We start from the raw sequence: 22,005 nt of genomic DNA on the forward strand, positions 1-22,005 counted from the left end.
ATGCCCGAACAAGCGGTCGGTCCGGTGGGGCTACTCGTGCTGGACTGGCTGTGCGCTCTCGTGACGGGCGCTCCCCTCCGCTAAGCCCCTCCGCTACTCGGAACTCTACAGCGAAAGCCATCGGCATGCAGGCGCAGTGGCGGTTTCTTTGTAGCGGAGGTGGAAACACGGTCTACTAAAACTCCCTAATGTCGCTGCGCACTAGAGTCGCGCGCGCTAACGTCGCAGCGCTCTTGAGTCGCGCGCGCTAACGTCGCGGCGCTCTAGTGTCGTGCGCTCTTGTGTCGTGCGCTCGAGTGTCGTGCGCTCGAGTGTTGTACAGCCGTACCGAACATCTAACTCTCGCTCGCGGCTGCCGTTATGAAGTGGTTCGCGTTCTTAGAATATTTATGACTACTCCAAAATCAGCCTTTAGCGCTCTGTTGTTTTATTCCAGTAAATGATCAACTAGCGTATCTTTGTCCCGTTACTTCAATAGCAGTGGAGTCAGCCGGCAACTCAACCACCGCGTTTGCGCCAAGAGAGCACGGTTTTATTTATTATTACAGACTTCCACTCATTGTCGCTAAAGGCCTACACCAGTACGAACTTCGTATAGTAAAATAGCTACAGCAACCGGACTTACTCTTCGCCGGAGCGACCGGCCACTCTGACGCAGTTTTTTTAATTTTTTTTTTATTCGCACGCAGGCAACACCGCAATTAGACTCGGTTAGTATTTTTATCGAGCATAGCATTACATGATAACTTGCATATCGATATCCGCGCATCTGCGCTTGAAATTTCCAAAATGACGCGATTTTAAACCGAGTCTGAACGCCAGCCGGATGTTACGTACAGACCACTTGGCGGAGCAGACGACGTGCGGGGTGAGAGGGGGACGGCATTTTTTCTTCCTTTGCTTTTCCTAGTGGAACGGTCTATAAGCAGATACTCCTGACACACTCCTTTCCTGAATATTAAACTAGCCTTAATAATTCTGTTAAACCCGGAGAGCACATGAATACTTACAACCCACTTGAGACCATCCAAAGCTCCCCTAACAAATCGTAACAAATCCTTAACACATAAATAAGGCACGTCCGACACATTGTTTGTTGTGCGTGTTTGTCAGAGTTAAAATATTGCGCACAAACAAAAGGGCCACAATCGCCATCCGTGAAGTGTGCCTTTAATGTACATTCCTACCCGTTCACAACGTGTCTCATTTTTTCCTACGGGAAGGATTTCTTTTTCGCTGACAGCGCCAACGAAGGTTAGCTAACACATGAATGCTCATGACACAAAATGTGGAAGGCGTCTACAATCTCTTTTGTCACCTTATTCCTGTGTGTTCCCAAAACTGCACGTACAGAGATAGCGGGAAATAATACGTCAGGTAGTGCGTTTTTTTCCTGCGGGAGAAGAAACGAGTCACGTAGTGAACGGGTAGGAATGTAAATCACAGAAACGGCCTCACGGTTGGCAAGTGTGGCCCTTTGTTGGTGTGCAATATTTTAACATACTGGGAGGTGTATTTTGTTTTCTCTCCTTCATTAAAATTATTCAGTTTCAAGTACAGTATTGCCTTGTCGTGTTTGTTCTCCTTCGTAGTCCGCGTTTTCTAAGCTGTTTTCCCCTCATGTATTACGTCAACCAACTGGCCCAGTTATAATAATAATAATATAATAATAATAACAATAATTTTATTGCATCTCTTTTGCATGATCAATACATGTATGCGGGTCCGTCGAAGTCAAAAACGGCTTGTTTGACTGGACCCGGCAGTGGCGTAGAAATGTGGTACATAGAAACATTCAAAAAGTTACATGCAGACTACCATACAGGGTGTCTTGGAGCTGAAGTGCAGCTCACGAAACAAATGACTAGTGACGTAAGAAATAAAAACCCAACAGAGCGCTTCTCATGAACAAAAAAATGTATAACAGCATAAGAGGAAAAGCAAAAGGGCAAACACACATCTCAAACGCAGAACTAAGATTCGAGAGTATAAATTGTTGCGTCGGCATAGATCATATTGACAACAATAAAAGATGAAAAAAGAAACAACAAAATCATGTTCGAAAGCATGTTGGCAAGCTGAATAAATAAATAACCGGAGTAAAAAAGAATCAACCTTCGCTTTCAAAATCCTCAGCCGCACAAAGACAGACAGAGGGAGAGTTAAATTCGCGGAAAACATACCCCGTTTCACCCCAAACTGTACCGGAGGCCGGTGCCACGGGCCGCCAAATCCAACCACAAGCCACGCCGCAAACACGCCGCAACCGCTCCGCCGATAGTTACATGGCGAAGCAGCCACCACGTGACCCCAGGCCCGCCAGCAGACGGACCCAGCGGCCCGCAACCCCGGCACCAGCCCAGCCCAGTGCGCGACGAAACACGGCTAATAATAATAATAATAACAATAATAATAATAATAATTTTTCCATCAAACAAATGATGGAGGGAGACAGAGGAAAAAAGCTGCATCATGCAGCTTGACGAGTCCCGGCCCGGCCCCCCTCTTACACAAACAGCAGTTGCACATGAAAAAATAAACAAGAAACAATGAAATTTAAAAAGTAATCGGGCGGCAATATTAACGTTTTTCGCAGTAACATGAAAATGGCATACATGTATACATTTATATATAGACACAGAAAACACAAAGTATTATACAGTGCAAAGTTCTGGAAATTTACTACTAAAAAACACACTGAAAAAAAATTCTCGAATATCTTTTCTCGATGACTTAATGGGATCAATATTTTCGGAGCTAAGGAAATTAAGTAGGCTTGGAAGCGTATAAGATAACATTTGCTCAGCATAGGTCGTTCTAATATTGGGTAACTTCCAGTTGCGCAAACTTCGAGTGGGGTAAGTTGGTACTTTTGGAGCCAGAGAAGTCAGGTATATCAGATTAACATGATTTTTTTGTACTTCAGATTTATAGCACACACACAAGCGATGTTTATATATACTATTAACATTAATCAATTGTAAACTTTTAAATAAGGGGTCACTAGGGTGGTCATATGGGACATTGGAAATGTTTCTTAGCGTCTTTTTCTTCAAAAGAAGTAGTTTATTTAAGTTTGTACTTGCACTATTACCCCAAACTAGGTGGCAGTAGTTCATATGAGAGAAAAATAAGGAGTTATAAATAGGGCTCCGTGTTTTCCGAGTTTATTTTTCGTGAAATTCGGAGAGTGTTTTTCGGAGTTTATTTCTTGTCGAAAATTCGGTGTTTATCGGAGTTTATTTTTCGTAAATCCCCAATTCTCCGAAATTCGGAGATTACTTTCGCAGCGTTTCCTATCAAAAATAATAAATAATAATAGAATGCAAACGTATGCCAGATAAAAAATGAAACGCGCTCATATCAATTAAGATTTGTTCAGTTGAATTTGGCGTTGGTGTCATTGGCAATACTAAGTTGTCCCACGACAAAAGTGGCACACAAGTGTGGCTTCGATAAATGTCGGAACCTTAAAATCAATCAACTGCCGGAGGTAGCCGCAAGGAAGCTCGTGGTCATCCCATCAATCTATCCCACGGCCGCGCGAGGTGGAGTGATTAAGGGTGTAATAGAGAAGTTACAACTGCCCCTCTTCGCTATTTTGTACAATCTCTATGGTCCATAGGTTTCACCGTTACCCCCAGAAACATATCCTCTCCTTTCTCTAAATCCCAAATCCCATGGCCCAAACTGGAAACCAAAAGTGTGGCTTTTGTCGTGACACGGAAGGTACGATGACCTGTTTCCTTTTATTTATTCATTTTCCCACAGCACCGGGGACAGCGGGGAGGAAATTTTCATTAATGTGATACATTTAAGCAATACAAAGGACCATAACAGAACGCGCACATGCATACCCAGTACACGGGAAACAAAAATAAAACACTTCTCACAATGCAGCACAGAAAGCGTCACTGTCCAAAATGTCAACAACCTTTGAAGGCAATTGAGGCCATTCGCTAATAGATTTAGGGGAAAACGAAGATTTAAACTGGTTTGTGTTACATTTATATTCACGTACTTTTCGTTCGTGATCGACACTATGAGAGATATATACCGGGGGGAAAATGTAATTTTCGCGCTGTATACTAATTCTGCAGTGGTAAATGTTATGAAATAATTTTAGCCGTAGTTTTTTCATACTTTTTTCAAGAGATTCCCAGCCTAAGAATTTCTTCAGACTTGTCATGCTGAGTCGCCTGTTATAATTCCCGGGAACATATCTAGCCGCTAAGTTTTGACCTCTTTCGAGTTTATTTCTATCAACAGCAGTTGGTGGGTTCCAGACTGTACACGCGTGCTCGAGAACAGACCTGATATAGGGCCTGAACCAATCTTGACGAGACAAGCCGTAAGACCCTCTTATGACAACGGCCCGAGGCTTGAAAGATATTAATGGTGTTATTTTCCCAGGTCCATTCTTCCCGCGCTGCTCAAATTGTAAAAAAAAAAAAAAAAAAATTGTTGTGGGGCACGTAACAATTCGGAGTTTATCAGATAAATCCGAATTGCAAAAATTTTACCGGCGGGTGTTTTTCGGAGTTTTTCGGATTTATCCGAAAACACGGAGCCCTAGTTATAAATTAAAAGTTCGACACTTCTTGGCAAAATATGGCGGTGTCGATACATCAAGCGAACAACACGTGATAGTTTAAGCAAAATATAATTAACATGATCATCCCATCGCATTTGATGCGTGAATACAGCACCAAGAGTCTTAAAGCTAGTGAGGACTTCAATTTTAGTCGAATTTAAAACGATATCACAAGTAAAAGTAACATTCTTGTTTTTTGGGTAAAATAAAACCGCTTTTCTTTTATTTTCATTGATCTTTAGAACATAACAGCTACACTACTTAACAAGGTCTTTTAGAGTTTCATTTGCGCTATCTAATAGTTCATTACAGTTATTACCTGCAAATAGTAAACTAGTATCGTCCGCGTAAATTACATATTTGATTTTTTTTATTAAGTTCACGATATCATTGACATATAAATTAAACAAAAAAGGACCTAGAATACTTCCTTGGGGAACTCCAGATTCAATTGGTTTTATATTGGGAGAATAGCCATTTATACGGACGTATTGCTTACGATGTGAAAGATATGACGCAATTAAAGCTGATACCTGTCCACAAAAGCCATATGTTTATAGTCATTTTATTAACAGATTATGATTTAGATGATCGAACGCTTTACTAAAATCAATAAATATTCCAAGGGTCATTTTTTTCTGCTCAAAGTGGCCCAAATTATATTCTTTTTGCTCTAAAAGAGCGAGCTCGGTAGACCGGCCTTTATGGAAACCAAACTGCGAAGGATTGATTATAACGTGCTTATTTGAAAACTTCACCATGCGCGAAAGCAATATTTTTTCAAAGCCTTTCGAAAACACCGGTAAGATAGAAATAGGCCTGTAGTTTGCCATGTCGTTCTTTTCACCGTTTTTAAACAATACGCTGACCTTAGCTATCTGCATATTTTTTTGGAAACGCCCCGAGCTGCAAGCAGAGATTAAGCATGAATGTTAGACAGGGTGATATGATATCTATTGCATGTTTTATCGGACCTATCTGCATATCATGAGCGTCACAGCTTGTACTATTTTTCAAAGACAAAAAATGTGTGTATCACCTCCATATACATAACTGGCTCAAAAAAGATCGCACTTTCATTTTTACGTTTAATATAGGCGCAAGCGTTTTCGCCTGGATTTCCTTTTGTCAAATTTACAAAGTGGTTATTAAAAGCATTTGCTAGTAAAGTTACTGTAAGTTATATATTATACAGGCGGATTTTCTCAATTTGCTTTATTTCGTGCGAACGATTCAGGACATGTTCAGCTTTTTCCATGGGACGTCTGTCCGCATTGTGTGGACACAATGTAGTTATTAAAGTACCTTGCTCTAGCATTTCTTAATTCCCTTGTAAGTATTCTACGGTATGATTTAAATGCTTTAAGATGTTCAGGGTCCTTAATGTTTACGAATATCTTGCACAAAACATTTTCCCTATTTATTTTGAACAAAAGTTCTGGGGTTATTCATGGTTTACGATTTCTTTTCGACAATTTAATAGATTTATATAGAAAGCACGTTGTGTATATTGCCTTAAATTTGTTCAAGAACACGTTATATGCTTCGTTCGCGTCTATTTCCTCAAAAACCTGGCTCCAGTCCATCTCCAAAAGGTTATTTCTGAATTAAGAAAGGCTATTCGCTGTGATATTTTGAAAAGGTGCACCAAACCGCTTCGTTGTATTTTAGCTATTTCTTTTTTTATGAAAATGAACACGGCCAGATGGTCACTTATATCTGTGCTTGATAGCCCCGATTTTATGCACTTTAAGTCAAAATTTGTAATAAACAGATCGAGGAGTGTTGAAGAGTCAACCGTAATTCTTGTGGGTGATTTTATGACATTTGTACAACCACTAATATTAATTAACAAATCCATCTGACTTTTACTTGGGGTGTCTAGAAGCATGCTCAAGTTGAAGTTCAAGTTCAAGTTCACAACTTTATTATAGTTAAATTTATTAGCCGACTGCCAGTTACAGTTAGTCTCGTATACTATGTCCCCCTGGCCAAATAACTCACCTGCACAAACGGCACTAGTGTAGCTTTCACGGTTTTTTTAAATATATCGTTATGACTGAGGATTATCTTCAACCACCTGAAGGCATCTCTTCGACATTTGACAGAGATCCCGGTTCTGCGTCACGAGAAGACGCCGTGTAGCCGAAGTCTTTGTTACACAGTGCCCCGCTCGCAGTCACCCTCCGTAAAATTGTCAGGACTGCGGCCGGGACTCAAACTCAACAACTGGGAATCTGCACGCTGGCGCTTTTTTCTGAATGCCACTGAGAGGGCTATGACGCTCAAGCTGTAACAAACGCTCGTTTGTCGGTTTGGTTTTGCGCACGGCGCTCAAAGGCTAGGCATTTTAAATGTCAAGGCTCCATTCATTTATGAGTATATAGGCTTGCGGAAGTCGAGATTTTATACTTCGTTCTCTAGTGCTGCTTCAAGATGAAACTGGTATCTCCGTGTATTCAATGGTACATTTTGGCAACGATAATCGACGCGGCATTTGCAGAACGTCGCATAGACGAAGGAGAAAGATATTGGCCACATCAAGACATCCGTCGGGTAAGTTTCACTCGTGCAGCTGGTTGAATTGTTTATTTGATTTATATTTTCGGTGCAAGTGAATAAATTGAGTGAATTCGGAATTGTCTGGCACTTAAATGGTGGTAATCACTTCGATCGTGCATAAACATTCTTCAAAATATACTAAGATGTTTATTCTTAGATGGATTCTTGAACACTATTCGGGAGATCCAGCTGAAAGGATAGCCCAGATAAAGAGTCTGTCCCTGACATAAATGCGCTCTCTGCAGGACGTCCACGAAAAAAAAAAATTTAGCCCACAATAATAAAAAAGCTATTGCTTTTAGTCCACAAAGATACACACGCATCACCGAACGCTGTGTTCACCCAAAAGTGATCGTAGCAATTTGTACCAGATGCAAATGTTTCAGAGCGTGTTCTTACCTTATTAAAAATAATAAACGATTTTCGAACAGAATTTGTATGAAAATTAAGTCCCTTTCCCGTATCTCACATTATTAATATTCATGTTTGAGTGGGCTTCGTCGGCCGCCATTTCCCCATCGAACGTTTTAGAAAATCCCTCGTATTATTTCAACCGTATAATTGCAAACTCTGAAACTTCGGCGTGACGTCTGGACCTACATTGCTGCAATTGGGCAGGAGTTAACCGTTCGGATAAATAGTTTATTTTTGAAGTAAAAAAAAATTGTTTTGGCGTGCACCGTGCCTAACATCTGCATTATCAATTGAAGGCTTATGTTGGGAAATATCAAAGATTAGGTTATTATATTTGTTATTACGATGTTTTGTATTACATGGATAATTTTAGGTCATGTCAGCCGCAGATATATGAATATGCAATCCCTGATGTCCTTACGCCCCAAGGAGCACACACTTTAGACATCAGTCCAGCAGTCAGTGATTCTGGCAAGATAGTTTTGATATTGTTATCTGACGATTATCGCTAATGTTATTAGAGGATTTTTAGAAACACGAAAAAATATTCCCCCTTGTGTTATTTTTTCACTTACCGCCTCGCAGTATGAGAGCTGATAATAAATACGTTTTGTTTTTTTTACCAAAGATTAGTTCTACGGAAAGTCACATTGAACAAAAAACAAAAAAAAACATAGCGGAGAAATGCTGATACAAAAAGGGCTCATTGGATTTATTATCAACCTTGGATAAATATTTATTTAAACTTACGCCCAAAGAAGTTTGCAGTGAACAATTTACCCTTGCTATGCTTAATCATAAAAATATTGACTTTATCAGAGTTCAACAGCGGGCCCCTCGCATGGTTTTTAAGTATTTCCGAACGCTCGTGCCTTCTGCATTGCCGTTTCTTCAAAAATTTCAGTTCGACGGGTATCAAAACCTTACACATTCAGATATTGCCGCGTGCGTGATCGAAAAGTTACGCTTGTGCGTTCAACTAAAAGATTCGCGTATACTTTTACCCCAAACCTAAAAGAGAGCGGTATCAGAGGACCTTGCGTAGTCAGTCTCGACCTAGCTCTTTCCCGATTTGAGAATATTTGAGATGACGAGCATTAGTAGATAAAAAGCCAAGCGCCGTTTTGCCTATTCATTCGCCGATTCTTTTTCGTGATAGCCAGCTGTTATGCCAACGTGCCGTAGCTTGCTACTGCCGTCGTCGACGCTCGCTGCTGCTTTTTTGACGTGCATTCTTCTTGTTCGTTTCTGGCACAAGTTAGTCCCCATTAAATATTTAGTTCATTCAGTTTTTTTCCTGCCTCGTAGTCTGTAATTCGTGACATTTCGTGCGGAGGTGCGGGGTACGGCAGCCCATGAAGTGCACCCCTCCGAGACCTCGCAGTGCAAGCTCAGCCCCCGGCCCAAGAACACCGTTTGTGGAGACAACCGAGCCCCGAGGAAGCCGCCGCACCAAAGATCAGCCCCCTGAATTTGGACTTCTACCGGACCCCCAGAAGAAAGATTTGACGAACCCAACCATGACCTCTCATTTACCTACCCGTCGCCCCTCGTACGCCGACGCCCATCCACGGCGAGATCCATGAGGACGTCGAGGACTGGATCCAGCACTATGAGCGCGTGGCACAACAGGTGTACTGCCGAGCAGTACCTGCAGAACCTCTACTTTTCGCTGGAGGCTACTGCGAGACACTGGTTCGAGAACCACGAGGCTTCGCTCACGACGTGGGACATCTGCGTGGTCGCAGTTGTCCCGCGTAAACTCTTACCCCGAGCGTAAAAGAGAAGGATGCCGGATGACCTTGCCTAGTCAGTCACGCCCTAGCTCATTCCCCAAGTTTGAATATTCGAGATGACGAGCATAGCAGATGAAGAGCCGAGCGCCATATTGCCGATTCATTCACTGATTCCCTCTCGCGATAGCCAGCTGTTAGAGCGACGTACCCTCGCTTGCCGCTGCTATAGTGCCTAGAACGCGTTTCCGACTGCGTCCAAAATAGTGGTCCCTTGATTTCCACCTGATGATATCATTGGAGTGTCATGCTAACGTCAGTCGCTATCCTGGCGGCGCCCCAACAGCTGCGGTGTATGGGGCAGACGCCTTTTCTGCTGCAGGTCGCTCTCCAGTCTGACAGTCCACGGAAGCTCGGCAACCAGAAGTTGGGATGCCGTGACGACAGCGACGTTCGGTTGTGCTACTCGCAGCTTCTCGTTGGTATTTCTATGACCAACCGCCAGGATCACGACATGCAACGCATGACACTTTGGCTTTTGTTACGTCATTTGTTGCCATTTCGGGACCACTTCTGATTTATGAGCAGTTTAGGACGCCAAACACACCAGTCGAAGACGCGCTCCAGGCGTCATACGGCTGCCACCATCGACGCTCGCTCCTACTTTCCTGGACTGTGTTCTTCGTTTCTGGCCCCCAGTTCGTCCCTGTTAAATCTATAGCTCATCCCGTTTTCTCTTGCCTTATCATCTGTCATTTGTGACAATACTAAGAACGTGTATTAAGTAAATATTACAGGTTTATTTAAATCTCGAACCGCAGGTTCATACCACATGGTTACAGATATTCAAACAGATGAATACGTTTATAATAACCTATACCTCCGGGTTTAAATTTTGATGTTTTCCTACCAGCTCGCATATATATGTTTGCTTCTTTTGGTTATAAATATGTTCATACAACATGTACGCGCGGTGCCAGCTGAACAAAATAGGTCACTGCATCAATATGTTAGAAAATTTGACTTTATTAGAACCGCCAATTGCTCGAATTTCGCGAAAAAAACGATGTTATAATGCACCCATTAGCATATTTTTTTATAAATTAAAGAATGTGGAAACCCAAAATTTTACATCCTCGTAGCTCATGGATTGAGCAGCCAGCGCACTGGCTTAAATACGTTTCGTTATTTCAGACATTATATCTTACTCAATGTTGAAATTTTGGTGCTTTGCATTAAAGTAACGTTCGCATAAAATAACGGAAATATAAATTTAGTTTAGATTTTGGAAATCACCGTAATTTGTGTGAATTGCAATATGTTTCTATTCATATCATGCATCCATTATTGTTTATAAGATCATTGGACCTTGCAAAGTCATCGGGAAATTATTGTCAACTCCCAAGTGTGGTAATATTGAGTCAGCTTTTCTATTGGCCTATATGTCTATGGTGTCGCTTTTGTTGTGCCCATATAAGTTTTTTTGTTAAACCCTGTATGACCTTTTTACATGGCAAAACTAATCAAGTTTTACAAAACATCGGGAATATTTATTTATATTTGTGATGTTCTTCTGTTAACCACTTTCTAATAGAGCGCATGCTGTTGGGATTTTTTACTGGGCTACCGGTTTCTCTATTTAACACTGAATAACTTTCTGCTAAGCACGCATGGCACAAAATGTTTTGAAGATTTGTTTATAGATATAACAACAAGGAAATATAAAAAACAAACGCAAATTAGTAAAAAAAATCGAAGTCCCGCAATAGATTGCGGTGCTAAAAATATTGTTTGTCCCTTCATTAAATAGATCAGCGTGCACCGGCCAGTCAACCTGACAAGGAATGTCACGTGACCACAACACACTCAAAATGTCCGACCCCTTGGGCGCGCGCACCGGCGGGGAGCAGCGCGCAGTAATCCGGTTTTCAGCTTCAGGGCGAACATCTCCCGGATATTCATCCCAGAATGTTGCAGCATTTTGGCGGCACCCATACGTCATTTAGACAAATGTACGAGTGTTACAAAAAGCGTCAGAGCGGAGAGTCACATAAAAAGCAAAACAGCGCAAAATAATGCAAGGACACGTGGAAGAAGTACACGAGCATAGCGCTGCCTTCCGATTCGTTTTTTTCTTTTTTTTTTACTGCAGAGAACTAGAAAGAAAAAGAAGGAAAAGCTTGTACAAATCTCTAATGCGAAATTAGAGCACAGCTCTTGAGGTGGAGGAGGGGGGCGTATGGAGGGGAGGGTATGCTCCTCCTCTCCCCTGTTCCATCCATCCCCCTTTCCTCCTCCTCCGTACACTCCTCTCCTCCTCTTGCGTACCCTCCCCTCCTCCCACAGTTTCCCCACTAAATTTAGCTGAAAAATTGGCTCCACGTGACCTCAACACCCGTTCAGTTTCCCCGCTGGGAACATGACGTCACATGACTTGGTGTAACGTCATCTATGAACAAATTGTTTCTCTGCTAGATTTAGCGGGAAAACTGACGTTACGTGACGAGAACACCAGTTCGATTCCCCGTTAAATTTAGCGGGGAATTCAATTGGTGTTGAGGGCACGTGACGTCAGTTTTCCCGCTAAATTTAGCGTGGTTACGCCGACGTCGACGGCGACGCCGCGAAACCCGCAAGCGGGCGCCTAAAAGCTGCGCTCTAAAAATATTTTTTTTTCTGGCATTCGGTTTTTTACGGAATTCAGTCTCATCTTGTGACTCAAATGTCAGTTTAACTTTTACTGTACTAATGGCGGCAATGGACCCATGGTGTGCAGTATTTTGTGGGGCGCCGTCACTTTCGCAGTCAATAGTAAACGTGCATATGTGCTTCACTGTACAGTTTTTCTTCAATCTCTGTCAGCCTCAATGGTGATAACTATGCAACAAGTCAGAACGAAGCGCCAACCCACATAGACGCCTTGATAAAGTTTTGTACATCAAGGGACTTTGAAGCCGAGTGTGCAACTGACAGACTGACTGGGCTCGAGTTATAAATGAAAGCTTGCGCAGACCTTGCATCCAATTCCTGCTTCACGTCGCGCTGACGTCTAGAATGTATAGGCCTCGAATCATCTGCTTAAGAGCATCTTCAACGTCATCCTTCAACAGTAAACAGAAGGCCGCCATTAGTATAGCACATATGCCATTTTTCAGATGATGATAATGATCAAAGTGGCCACACTGAATTCCGGAAAGCGTCTATTAAGGTCTTAAGAGTCTCCAAAGGCCAAGCAAGAGCCTAGCTTGATATTATTTACACATAGTCTAGGCATTTTGAACCTAAATTGACAAACAAGTGTCAGATGTAGGTTTCATGTAGATGGTTGAGCGTGTTGGTTACTAATTTACGATAAGGAAAGATTGACATTGAATACAAACAGACACTACAGGTTTTCGACTTTCAACAAAACGTTTACTGGCTCTCCCCTCTCTCGCCCTCTCGCCCTCTTCCTACAAAAGCACCTTTCTTCTAGTGATCTTCCCCACCCCTTCCGCGTTAAGGGCTCCCTTGACGTGATTGATTTTATCGAACCTATGCGCTCCAATCCGGACCGCAACATGTTCTCGCTGGATGTCGAGGACATGTATTACAATCTCGACCTCAAAATTCTTCTGAGCTCTGTGTCCGAGGCAATCGACCTGCATGGAATGACGAGGTTCCAAAACGCGCCCAGAATACCGGTCGCAGGCTTCCTCGATCTCCTCCGGCTCTACCTGAGCTCCACTTTGGTTGAGCACGAGGGAAGGGTTTTCATTCAAAGGTCGGGCGTGTGTATCGGTTCATGCCTCGCGCCGATCCTCAGCGAGATTTATCTCTTTTTTGTGGATCGCGCGGTGCAGGAACATCTTTCTCTCACGGGCAATGAATGCAAGATTGTCCGTACGTTGATGACTACCTCGTTTTTCATCCTGTCTCCAACTCAGATGCTTCCATCCTTCAGGCTTTCAAAACTAACGCCAGCGGCTTCACCTTTAAAAGGGAAGACCCTACTCAGGAGGGCCTCCGATTTCTTGATCTTCGACTAACCCACTGGTCTCACGGTCAATGCTGGTCTTTTCAACAGCGCTCCCAGAAACCTGTCCCCCCCTTCTCTAGCCATCATTCAAAAACCTTTAAGTTCTGAATTGTTCAGTCTCTTCTTTCCTCCTCTTGCAAAAAGTCCTGCGATCACAAGATCAGAGAGTGCCTGTCGCTACAGGCAACCAGGCTCCGGAGGGCGGGTTACCCGGCGGACCTCCTAGATAACGTCAGCGAGAATCTCATTTTGCAGTCTAGGAGCCGCCCAAAGGAGGCGCCTTCTCTGGGACCCGGTCTGCGCACCCTGCGTGCATCCTTTACTCCCACAACACGGCACACCGACTGCGGGCACTTGCATATGGATTCGGGACCAGGGTTATTTTCAAATGCAAATTTAAATTGGGACGCATGTGCAAGCGAGTTACCAACCCAGAACCCCCCACCACATGCACAGAAAAGCAAAAAAAAAAAAAAAAAAAAAACTCGCGCAGTGCTTCTGGCCCTGTACAAGGGAGAAGGTGTGTAGTATTCCTCTTGTGTGCGGAGCCGAGTACATCGGTCAGACGGGGCGCTGCGTGAATTACCGTCTTCGGTAGCTCGTCGAGGCGATCTCGTCTCCTTCTCCCGACTTCTTTCATCCAGTTGTGGCTCACGCCAAAAACTGCCCCTCGTGCACCCCCGAGTTCTCGAAAACCACAATTCTCGGCGGGCACAAATTTCGATTCGGCAGGGGAATCCTTAAAGGGCAACTCCGCTTCATTTTCGATGCTGAAAAGCAACGCAGTTCTCTTTAGTATCACCTAGAAAGACCACACGTCAAGTTTTACGACGTAATTAAGCCTAAAAGTTTGTTAAACTGGTAAACAAAGTTTGAGATGCCTCAAGTCTCCGAAATCTGCTAATTCTAGCGGCCGATGTGCGGCGCAGAGAACAGCGCAGTCAATACCGCGTGTTGGCGCAGCCAACACTGCGCCGCACGTCATAGTCTGGGACCGCTTTTTTTCTTGTTTTTTACTTTATTGAGGCGCAGCCTACAGGCGGCGCCAGCAGCGTGCATACCGATGTCCACGTGATCCAAAACGTGCATGCGCTGATGAGTGTCTGAGCGAGCGCTCCGCGCTCGTCGTCGGGAAGACCGAACCTGCTCCGTCTCGGAGCAACGTTTTGTGCTGCGATGCCTGGCATATTACGAGTGGTTTACTTAACTTCAACTACTAATGGTTCCAAAACATAACTTTAAAACAACTTGCCTTTTTCTGCGTCAAAACACTCTGCGGCCGCGGTACTGCACACGTCGTTGGGTAGCAGAGACCGTGGAGCAGACGACACGGCGTGACGACGCTTGCTCCGCCGATCCGTCCGTCCGCGCGGTCGGCGAGGTCGTGCGGTGACGTTCGTACCACGTGGGTTGTCCCAGACTATGACGACGCGGGGCCAATGTTGCCAGGCCCGGGCGCAGTTTCGGTTTCGGTTCGTGATCAGGAGTAAAGAAGGATTACGAGAATTATATTTCCTTTTTTGAGAAACAAACGACGTCGAGCCGTTTATTAGTATACCTTAGTGTATAATCACCAAAAACCCCGAAATTCCTGGAATTGAGCGGAGTTGTCCTTTAAGTCTCTACATATCAAATCTTCTGTCTGAAACCTGTCCAGCCCATCTCTTTCTCTTTCCGATCGAGAGTTTTGCTTCCGGCGGGGCGAGAGGGTTCCTCCAAATACATAAAAAAACCAAATTCCTGTATCTTCTGCTCCTTTCTCTTCTCCGCGCCTCCCCCCCCCCCCCTTTCCCTTCCTTCCCCAAGAGGGCACCACTGCCGCATCTTCTCCTCCTCCTCCTCCTCTTCTTCGCGCCCTTCCCCCCTGCTCCCCTCTTTCCCCAAGAGGGCACCGTCGACACTCGGGCCTGCGTGTAACGGCGACGTGTCGATTGACACACAGCAGACCCCACTTTCCGCCGTGCACGCGTACCTGCGATATGGTGGCTAGAGAGTTGGGTGTGTCGAGCGGCGGCCGGCGCGCGGCACCAAAAGGAAATCTGTCGCCAGGAGGCGCCTCGGAAGCCCTGTATGCTATCCGACCACGGCGTCAGCGGCATTTTGGCTGCGCTGGGGCCGAAATGCGCTGCGTGCGGACCTTTTCCCGGCCACTTGTCGGCTGTGTTTTTTTACAAAATTAATTGGTGTGGCATAATGCAAGTGTGATAAACCTGGATTCCATAGTCGACCCGATTTTGGAGCGTCGACGAAGGTAAATCCGCACTTGAAGTCGTTCTCTTCTTACCGCAACGCTCTCGGGGTAATATAAAAAATGGGGAAATTTTTTTATTTTTTTTTACTTTCGCTTGTGTACTATTTTTTCAAAATACGTGAAACGTCCGCCGAGGTATCAGCAGCCGTGACGAAATTTCGCGTTTCAAGCCGCTGTGTTAAGTCTATCGAATGAATCCACGCGGAACGGCTCAGGCATTTTAACATTAAAATAGGTGTGAGGACGCTGGATACTTCTGGAGCAATTCCCCTGTGATTCAAGAGCAGACATGGCTGTCGAGAAACAACGCGAAAAGTTGTCATGACACAAAGCACACAATGCATTTTTGGCACTTTACATGTTTATGCAACGTGGAAAACTAGCAATGAAATACAAAATCGATTTTGAAAGAGAGTGAGCGAAGTAACATATTATGCATCATAGGGTGTTTATAACAAAAATCGGCGGATGTTTATCGGCGTTTATTTATTTCACCGATACCGGTGCTTTTTGGTGAATTCTCTCATGCAGACGCTAAAAACGGGGATCATCGGGGGCGGGGGCGGGGGAGGGGGGGGGGGGGGAATTGCGAATGCAAACTACCGCTGAAGACGAGAAACATTCCAAATTTTATTTACGTTTTTTACACAACCTCTTTCACACAGGATTATTGTTGTATATGCATGCATACATTCCTAGGCTCGTGTCTGTCACTGACGCGAAAGGTCACCGTTGGGTAAAATACATCTAAAAGATACTTCAGGTAATTAAAGTACAAAGTAAATGAGACGTGATGTACTTTAAGTAAATTTGTATGAAATACACTGGGAACAACGTACTTGAAGTAAAGAATCTAAGAACAATGTACTTTCAAAGTAAAGTACAAGTATTTTAACACAATCTTTCATGATGCCCTTTCATTCCCCTATACAGTGATTTTTTTTTTTAAATTGGTATGCATTGCCCAAGGGTAATCAATGGTGCAATGCCTCAAAAACAGCGGCGAATATTTGATAAAGTCAAGTAACCACAGAGTAATTTTTTTTTTTGGGGGGGAATGGAGCCGAATTTAGAAGACCCTCTTCTGAATTTGGCACCCCTTGCACTGGATTGTAGCACCCAAGGGGGTTAAATGTAATAGGACGGAGCATGACGTCAGCCCCATAGCTCTCATAGAAAAATGTCCTCTTCTTAATAAAAAGAAAAAAAAAAATGCGTGTGCAAGCGAGCTGGTGATAATTATTCATAACGTGACACCTGAGATTTGGGTGCGAAAAAAATTAAGGAACTTTCAAATAGAAGAAAAAGACAAAAGAGAATGTCTTAACACTTGATGTAGTCCTCCTCTGTTGTCTTTTACTTCGACTTGAAAATTTAATTTTTTCGCACCAGTCTCAGGTGCTACATTATGATTAATTTTGCTCTCCTGATATCTTAAACCTCGTTGCTTGCGCTGACCGACAGAGAAGTAGCGAGAGTTTAAAAAGCTACGGGAACGCCGCCCCCAAAACAAACGGAGCGATGCCTCGTCTGCTCACGTTTCTGGTGAGAGTAGAATATCCCTCCCTGTATTTCTTCGGAGTTCACAAAGCGCGTCATTTCGTGATACAAATTTAACAAAACCAAATTCGGGGAATGTGCCTTGAAGTCGGGAACTGTACTTTCCTCGGGAAGTAGCAGAAAAAAAAAGTACAGTACATACTCAGAGAATGTACTTCAAGTAAAGTACAAGTTTCCTAAATCTAATTTAAGTGCATTGTACTTTAAGTACAATGTACTTAAAGTACTTCCCAACGCTTGCCGCAGACGTGTTCAGCAGGACGCTACGAGCCCCAAAACATCACTCATACAGCGATATCTCGAACGGATCGAGCGATACTTTAGAGAAGTATCGCTTGATGTACCGCTCGTCGAAGTGAAGTGCGCACACCACAGAGTTTTCCTGAAGATGCGTGTCTCCCCTCGAAATATTCCTGTCCCACTGAGAGAAGAGGACTGGGCCCTTCGGGACGGTGAACAACGTGTGTTTTTAATTTGCAGACCTGTAGCCTGTCGTGCATCCTGGAACGAAGCAGTGCTTCGCTCTCTGCTTTTTCTTTACGCCGGAGGTTGACGGGGCAATGTCCATGGTCTCCGCGTGTCACCTGACTGACGGGCATGCAGGAACGGTTGAAATAAATTCTCACGAGCGCTGAAGACTGATGAAAGCGGGCGTGAATTCGTCGCTACCCGCCTTGCCGCACGGAAATCAGTGCGCCAGCTGCGCGCGCCTAGCATACAGGCTGACTAGAGCGCCCCTGACGGTGATTTTCCAAACCGGCCGCGGCGATGCATGGGAGAGCCGGCGCGCTCGACACACCCAACTCTCTAGCCACCCTACCTGCGAGCAGGGCCACATGGTTAACGCTTCCCTTACCCACCACCGTGCCTCTCAACCTCCCGTAGGTTTCACTGCCTGGTTGTTCGGTGGTCACCTCGCTCCCCGAGGACATGACAGAGTTAGGCTATATTGCTGGTTGTGTATGCAGGTTTCACCCGGCAGCTTGGGCCTATATCGCCAAACATGTTCCAGAATTAGGTTTCACTCCGGGTTGTTTGGCTGATACTTAGCATTTTTGGCTCATTTCTGTCACTTCAGCAATGGAGTGGCACACCAGAGAAAAAGCAGAAGAAATGTTTTGTTCATAAGCACTAACTAACGCGCTAGGAACGAAACATTATTCGGCCCAAGTTAAGCTGCCAAGGTTACCAAACTTGAGTGAAGTTCGGTATTTCTCTGGCGTGCTCCCTGGGTAAGGACCTAAAAATACCTATTTTATAAAAAAAAAAAAAAAAAACTGACGTGTGCGTATCATGTAAACAAAATGTTTGAATACAGTTGGCTGTCAAATTTGTAGAAATCTTCCGCGAGACACGGCTTACCCTGCCGACACTCTTCACTGAAATTACATTCGACTGATCAAGAAACGGAGACCAGATGTAATGTTTTGAAGCTTGACAATAGCTATTGCACGGCACCCTGTTAACTACCATAGGAAGGCATAATATTTAAACATTCTGCCATAACGATAATGCCTCAATTTAAATTGCACCAACCGAATAAGAAAACAACATACATATTGTACCTTCCTTGTCGAAAGATCATTAGCAGATTTTCTAGTCTCGCTCCTTTCTAACAATGTTCGATGTTAGATGAAAGCGCTCGGGCAAAAAACACCCATATCGTTGTGATGAAACCTTAGGTTCTCACAGATTCAGATCGCAAGATTGAGCGATCATGAAGGCCGACAAAGAGCATTTTTACAACAACGCGTCTGACTCCTCAATAAAAATGGAATAAACCATCATAACTGGGAGGTGAAGTTACAAAACTTTTTTGATTGCTCAATTTGGTTTGACCCAATTAGTAGAAAAAAAGTAAATACGACTTACAAAAATATAAGTGACAAATATGTTGGAACGCAAACCAGTTGTAAATATACTATGTGTAAACCCGACAATGTTCCGTGCTATACTAAGAGTACATATCCTTAAGTTTGAAGTCTTTAAATATATTAGTGTATTTTAACTTCCTAATTAGGAAATGAAAAACATGTCTAGTATAGCTGAAACATCACCTTTTCCCATTGCTTCTGATAGAATAACTTATCTTGAAGGAAATATAATATTCCCACATCTGATACACTTAGAGAACAGCAACGGATCGGAAAGTGGCACAAAATCTAATTTTAATTAAAAAAAAAACAAAAAAAAACTTTTGAGGATGTTGAAGGCGAAATAGGTTTAGTGATAGCAAAGTACGAGCTATATATCTATTGTTTAAATAATTATGCAAAAAAGTCAATTCTATGTTACTTCCCCACTTGCATAATGTTGACAAGCGTAAAAAGTGAGTGTGCAACATTTAAACGATCTAAAAAAAAAACTCGAAAGTGCACATCTTTATAGAGTTGTTTGTGCCAATAAACTCTAGCGTTTACTTACAGGCACTGGAAAACACCGATAATAAATCTTGGATGTTCTATCGAACATTAAGGAGGTCGCCGCCGCGTTCTGAACACACGTGCGTGTATGCAGACGTGAAAGGGAAGGAATCAGATGGAAAGTCTTACAAATTTGTGCAGGGTTATAAAAACGGAGATGGAAGCCAAACGTAAGATATTTATAATTACTAGTTATCGGATAATATCATAAATATTAACAACGGCTCATTTTTATTTTACTTTAGGACACAAACACTGTATGCATTTCCTTATCAGACAGAGAACTGGGAAGGTAAAAACCGTTCAAAAGAGAATGCCATGCGTGTAAAACAAAATAAAGGTAAGAACACTTATTTCCTACGCAAGTTTCTTTGTAGAATTATGATGCAAGCCTGATCTTTATTTCATTATATTATTTTGTATTCAATCGCCATCATGGGAAACAAATGTAAGCTTGTTCTTCATAATTGTAAGCAATTGCGGCCGCACTATGTCAGGGGAAATTAATTGATGAACAACCGGACGGTGGCTAAGACTCAGAGTCAGGCGCCACTGTTTATTTATAAAGATTGCTGCGTGCGAGTAATCCCCAGCTTCATCGATAGTCGAGATTAAACAAAATGTGGTGACAAGTTATATTTAAATAAAGAGACGCGCGTCAAAATATATGAGACATTGGATACTGGTGATATAAAACTAAAATTAGATAGATACTTCGCATTAAGAAGTGGAATTATCAAGAACTTAATTTTGTTTTAAGAAATATAAACAACTTTTGGAGAGCCTTTTTTTTTTTCTTAGAAAACAGAAGGAATTTGAAAATTACACGTTCAGCGAGGGCATATGATTGAAAGCAGTTTTTTTTACGAACTCCTATTATTGTAATTTTTTAACAACAAAAAAAGGATAATTCACGTCTGCTATATTGTAGCATTCCGCCGGTGTCATATATAAACATCATATGTGTCGTCATTAGTATATAAACATTGATATCATTTTTACAGTGCCAAACTAGAAAGTGCGTCGGGCACGCCCCGGTGAAGCCTGTGAATTCACTTAAACAAGCTAGGGCCATCAAAAAGACTTCTTGTCGACGTGTCGCCGTTTCGGCACTACAGAGAAAGCCTGTCCTATGGCGAAGGTTTTCTGTTTTATGGAACTCTCTTCTTACTACGTTCCTGACTTGAATGAAGTGACCGTCATATCTCGTTTTCACGGTGCCATACTTCTTGGCATCGGCGTCGGATAAACCGAAGGTTTTGGAAATTTGCCTATCCTGGCGATTTATGGCGTAGAAAAGCACTCGTACATCGGTTTTCTCTTGTTTTGTTGACTTGTACTATGTTATGTCAGTGTCGTCCCCTTATAACGAAGAAGACGTTTTCACGCGAGAAACAGAAGTGCCCGCGGCTTTGGGCGATGCAACGACGGCGGTCCACGCGCGAGCGCTCGTAGAGTAAAGAATACTCTTTCACCTACATCAGCGTCAAACTTCCCCAACACCTTCAGGACATGTCCATTGAGCCCCGAAAGGACTTCTTCTGCTGAGCGCAGGCCAGATTACGTTATTCCTGAAAATAAATCAGAGACAGCCGAGACCTCCGCACCGGTGTCGATCTTCGCGGTCAGTGGGTCCCGAAATCAGGACATGTCCACTAGTCACACGTCGTTGTTGACTTGACCAGGAGCCAGAAAATCCGCGATACCCCGGGCCCTAAAGAAGTCCAGCCGAACTCCTCATGGGTTGACGTCTTCGGACACGGGTCCCGGTGTACCGAGATCTTCTGGCTTCTGGTCAAGTCAATAACAATGTTGGGACTAGGCGCGACCGTCAGGCCAAAGAGCGCCGAATGGCACACTACCTAAACTTGGCCCCAGATCGACTGTGCGGTTGAAGGACCTCAAGTGTCCAGGGGAGGTCGTCCGCCAAGCGGGCACATCCAGGTCTTATTGGGTCAGAACCACAATAAGAGACGTCCGTCACAACTGAAGAGCCCTCAGCAACCTCCGGTCTCACCCGGGGAGTGCGTCACGGAGCTCCCACCAACATTGCTACAGGCTTCGTTGGTCCCAAACATCGAGGCATGGCTGCAGAGTACCCGTGACAGTCTCGAGGGCTGGAGGAGGAGTGTTTGCCCCCCAGCGGTTTGGCGAATAATTACAGACTACTCGAAACTCTAGTTTACCCCCAAAGAATGATGTGGCCTGAGTCTCTTATGATTTTACCGCTTACTATAAGCGAGGAACGCACAAAGTAGCACGTGCAATGGGGTCCGTTGTAGAGCGGGGCGACGAGGTTCATAAACTTTATTTTTGTTTGTTTTGTCAAGCTTTTAGCCGCGCTGTCTTGTCTCTTCTTCGTCCTCGTCTAAGAGCGCTACCATGCCCTTGCAGCGCTTTTAGACGAGGACGAAGAAGAGCCAAGACAGACACGAGCGCTGTCTTGTCTC

General features: G+C 43.7%; 1 protein-coding gene across 1 annotated transcript in view; it reads left to right on the top strand.

Moving 5' to 3' along the window:
- The first annotated feature begins 7,030 nt into the window (after positions 1 to 7,030).
- LOC120842739 overlaps positions 7,031 to 22,005 on the top strand; it is a 45,072-nt gene continuing 30,097 nt past the window's right edge. Inside the window, exons 1-3 of the mRNA XM_040213914.1 lie at positions 7,031 to 7,150; positions 19,559 to 19,725; positions 19,801 to 19,895. Of these exons, the coding sequence (XP_040069848.1) occupies positions 7,031 to 7,150; positions 19,559 to 19,725; positions 19,801 to 19,895 (382 nt within the window). The remainder of the gene's footprint in view (positions 7,151 to 19,558; positions 19,726 to 19,800; positions 19,896 to 22,005) is intronic.

Source organism: Ixodes scapularis, unplaced genomic scaffold (genome assembly GCF_016920785.2).
Source record: "Ixodes scapularis isolate PalLabHiFi unplaced genomic scaffold, ASM1692078v2 PGA_scaffold5__190_contigs__length_132052651, whole genome shotgun sequence".
Lineage (NCBI taxonomy): Eukaryota > Metazoa > Arthropoda > Arachnida > Ixodida > Ixodidae > Ixodes > Ixodes scapularis.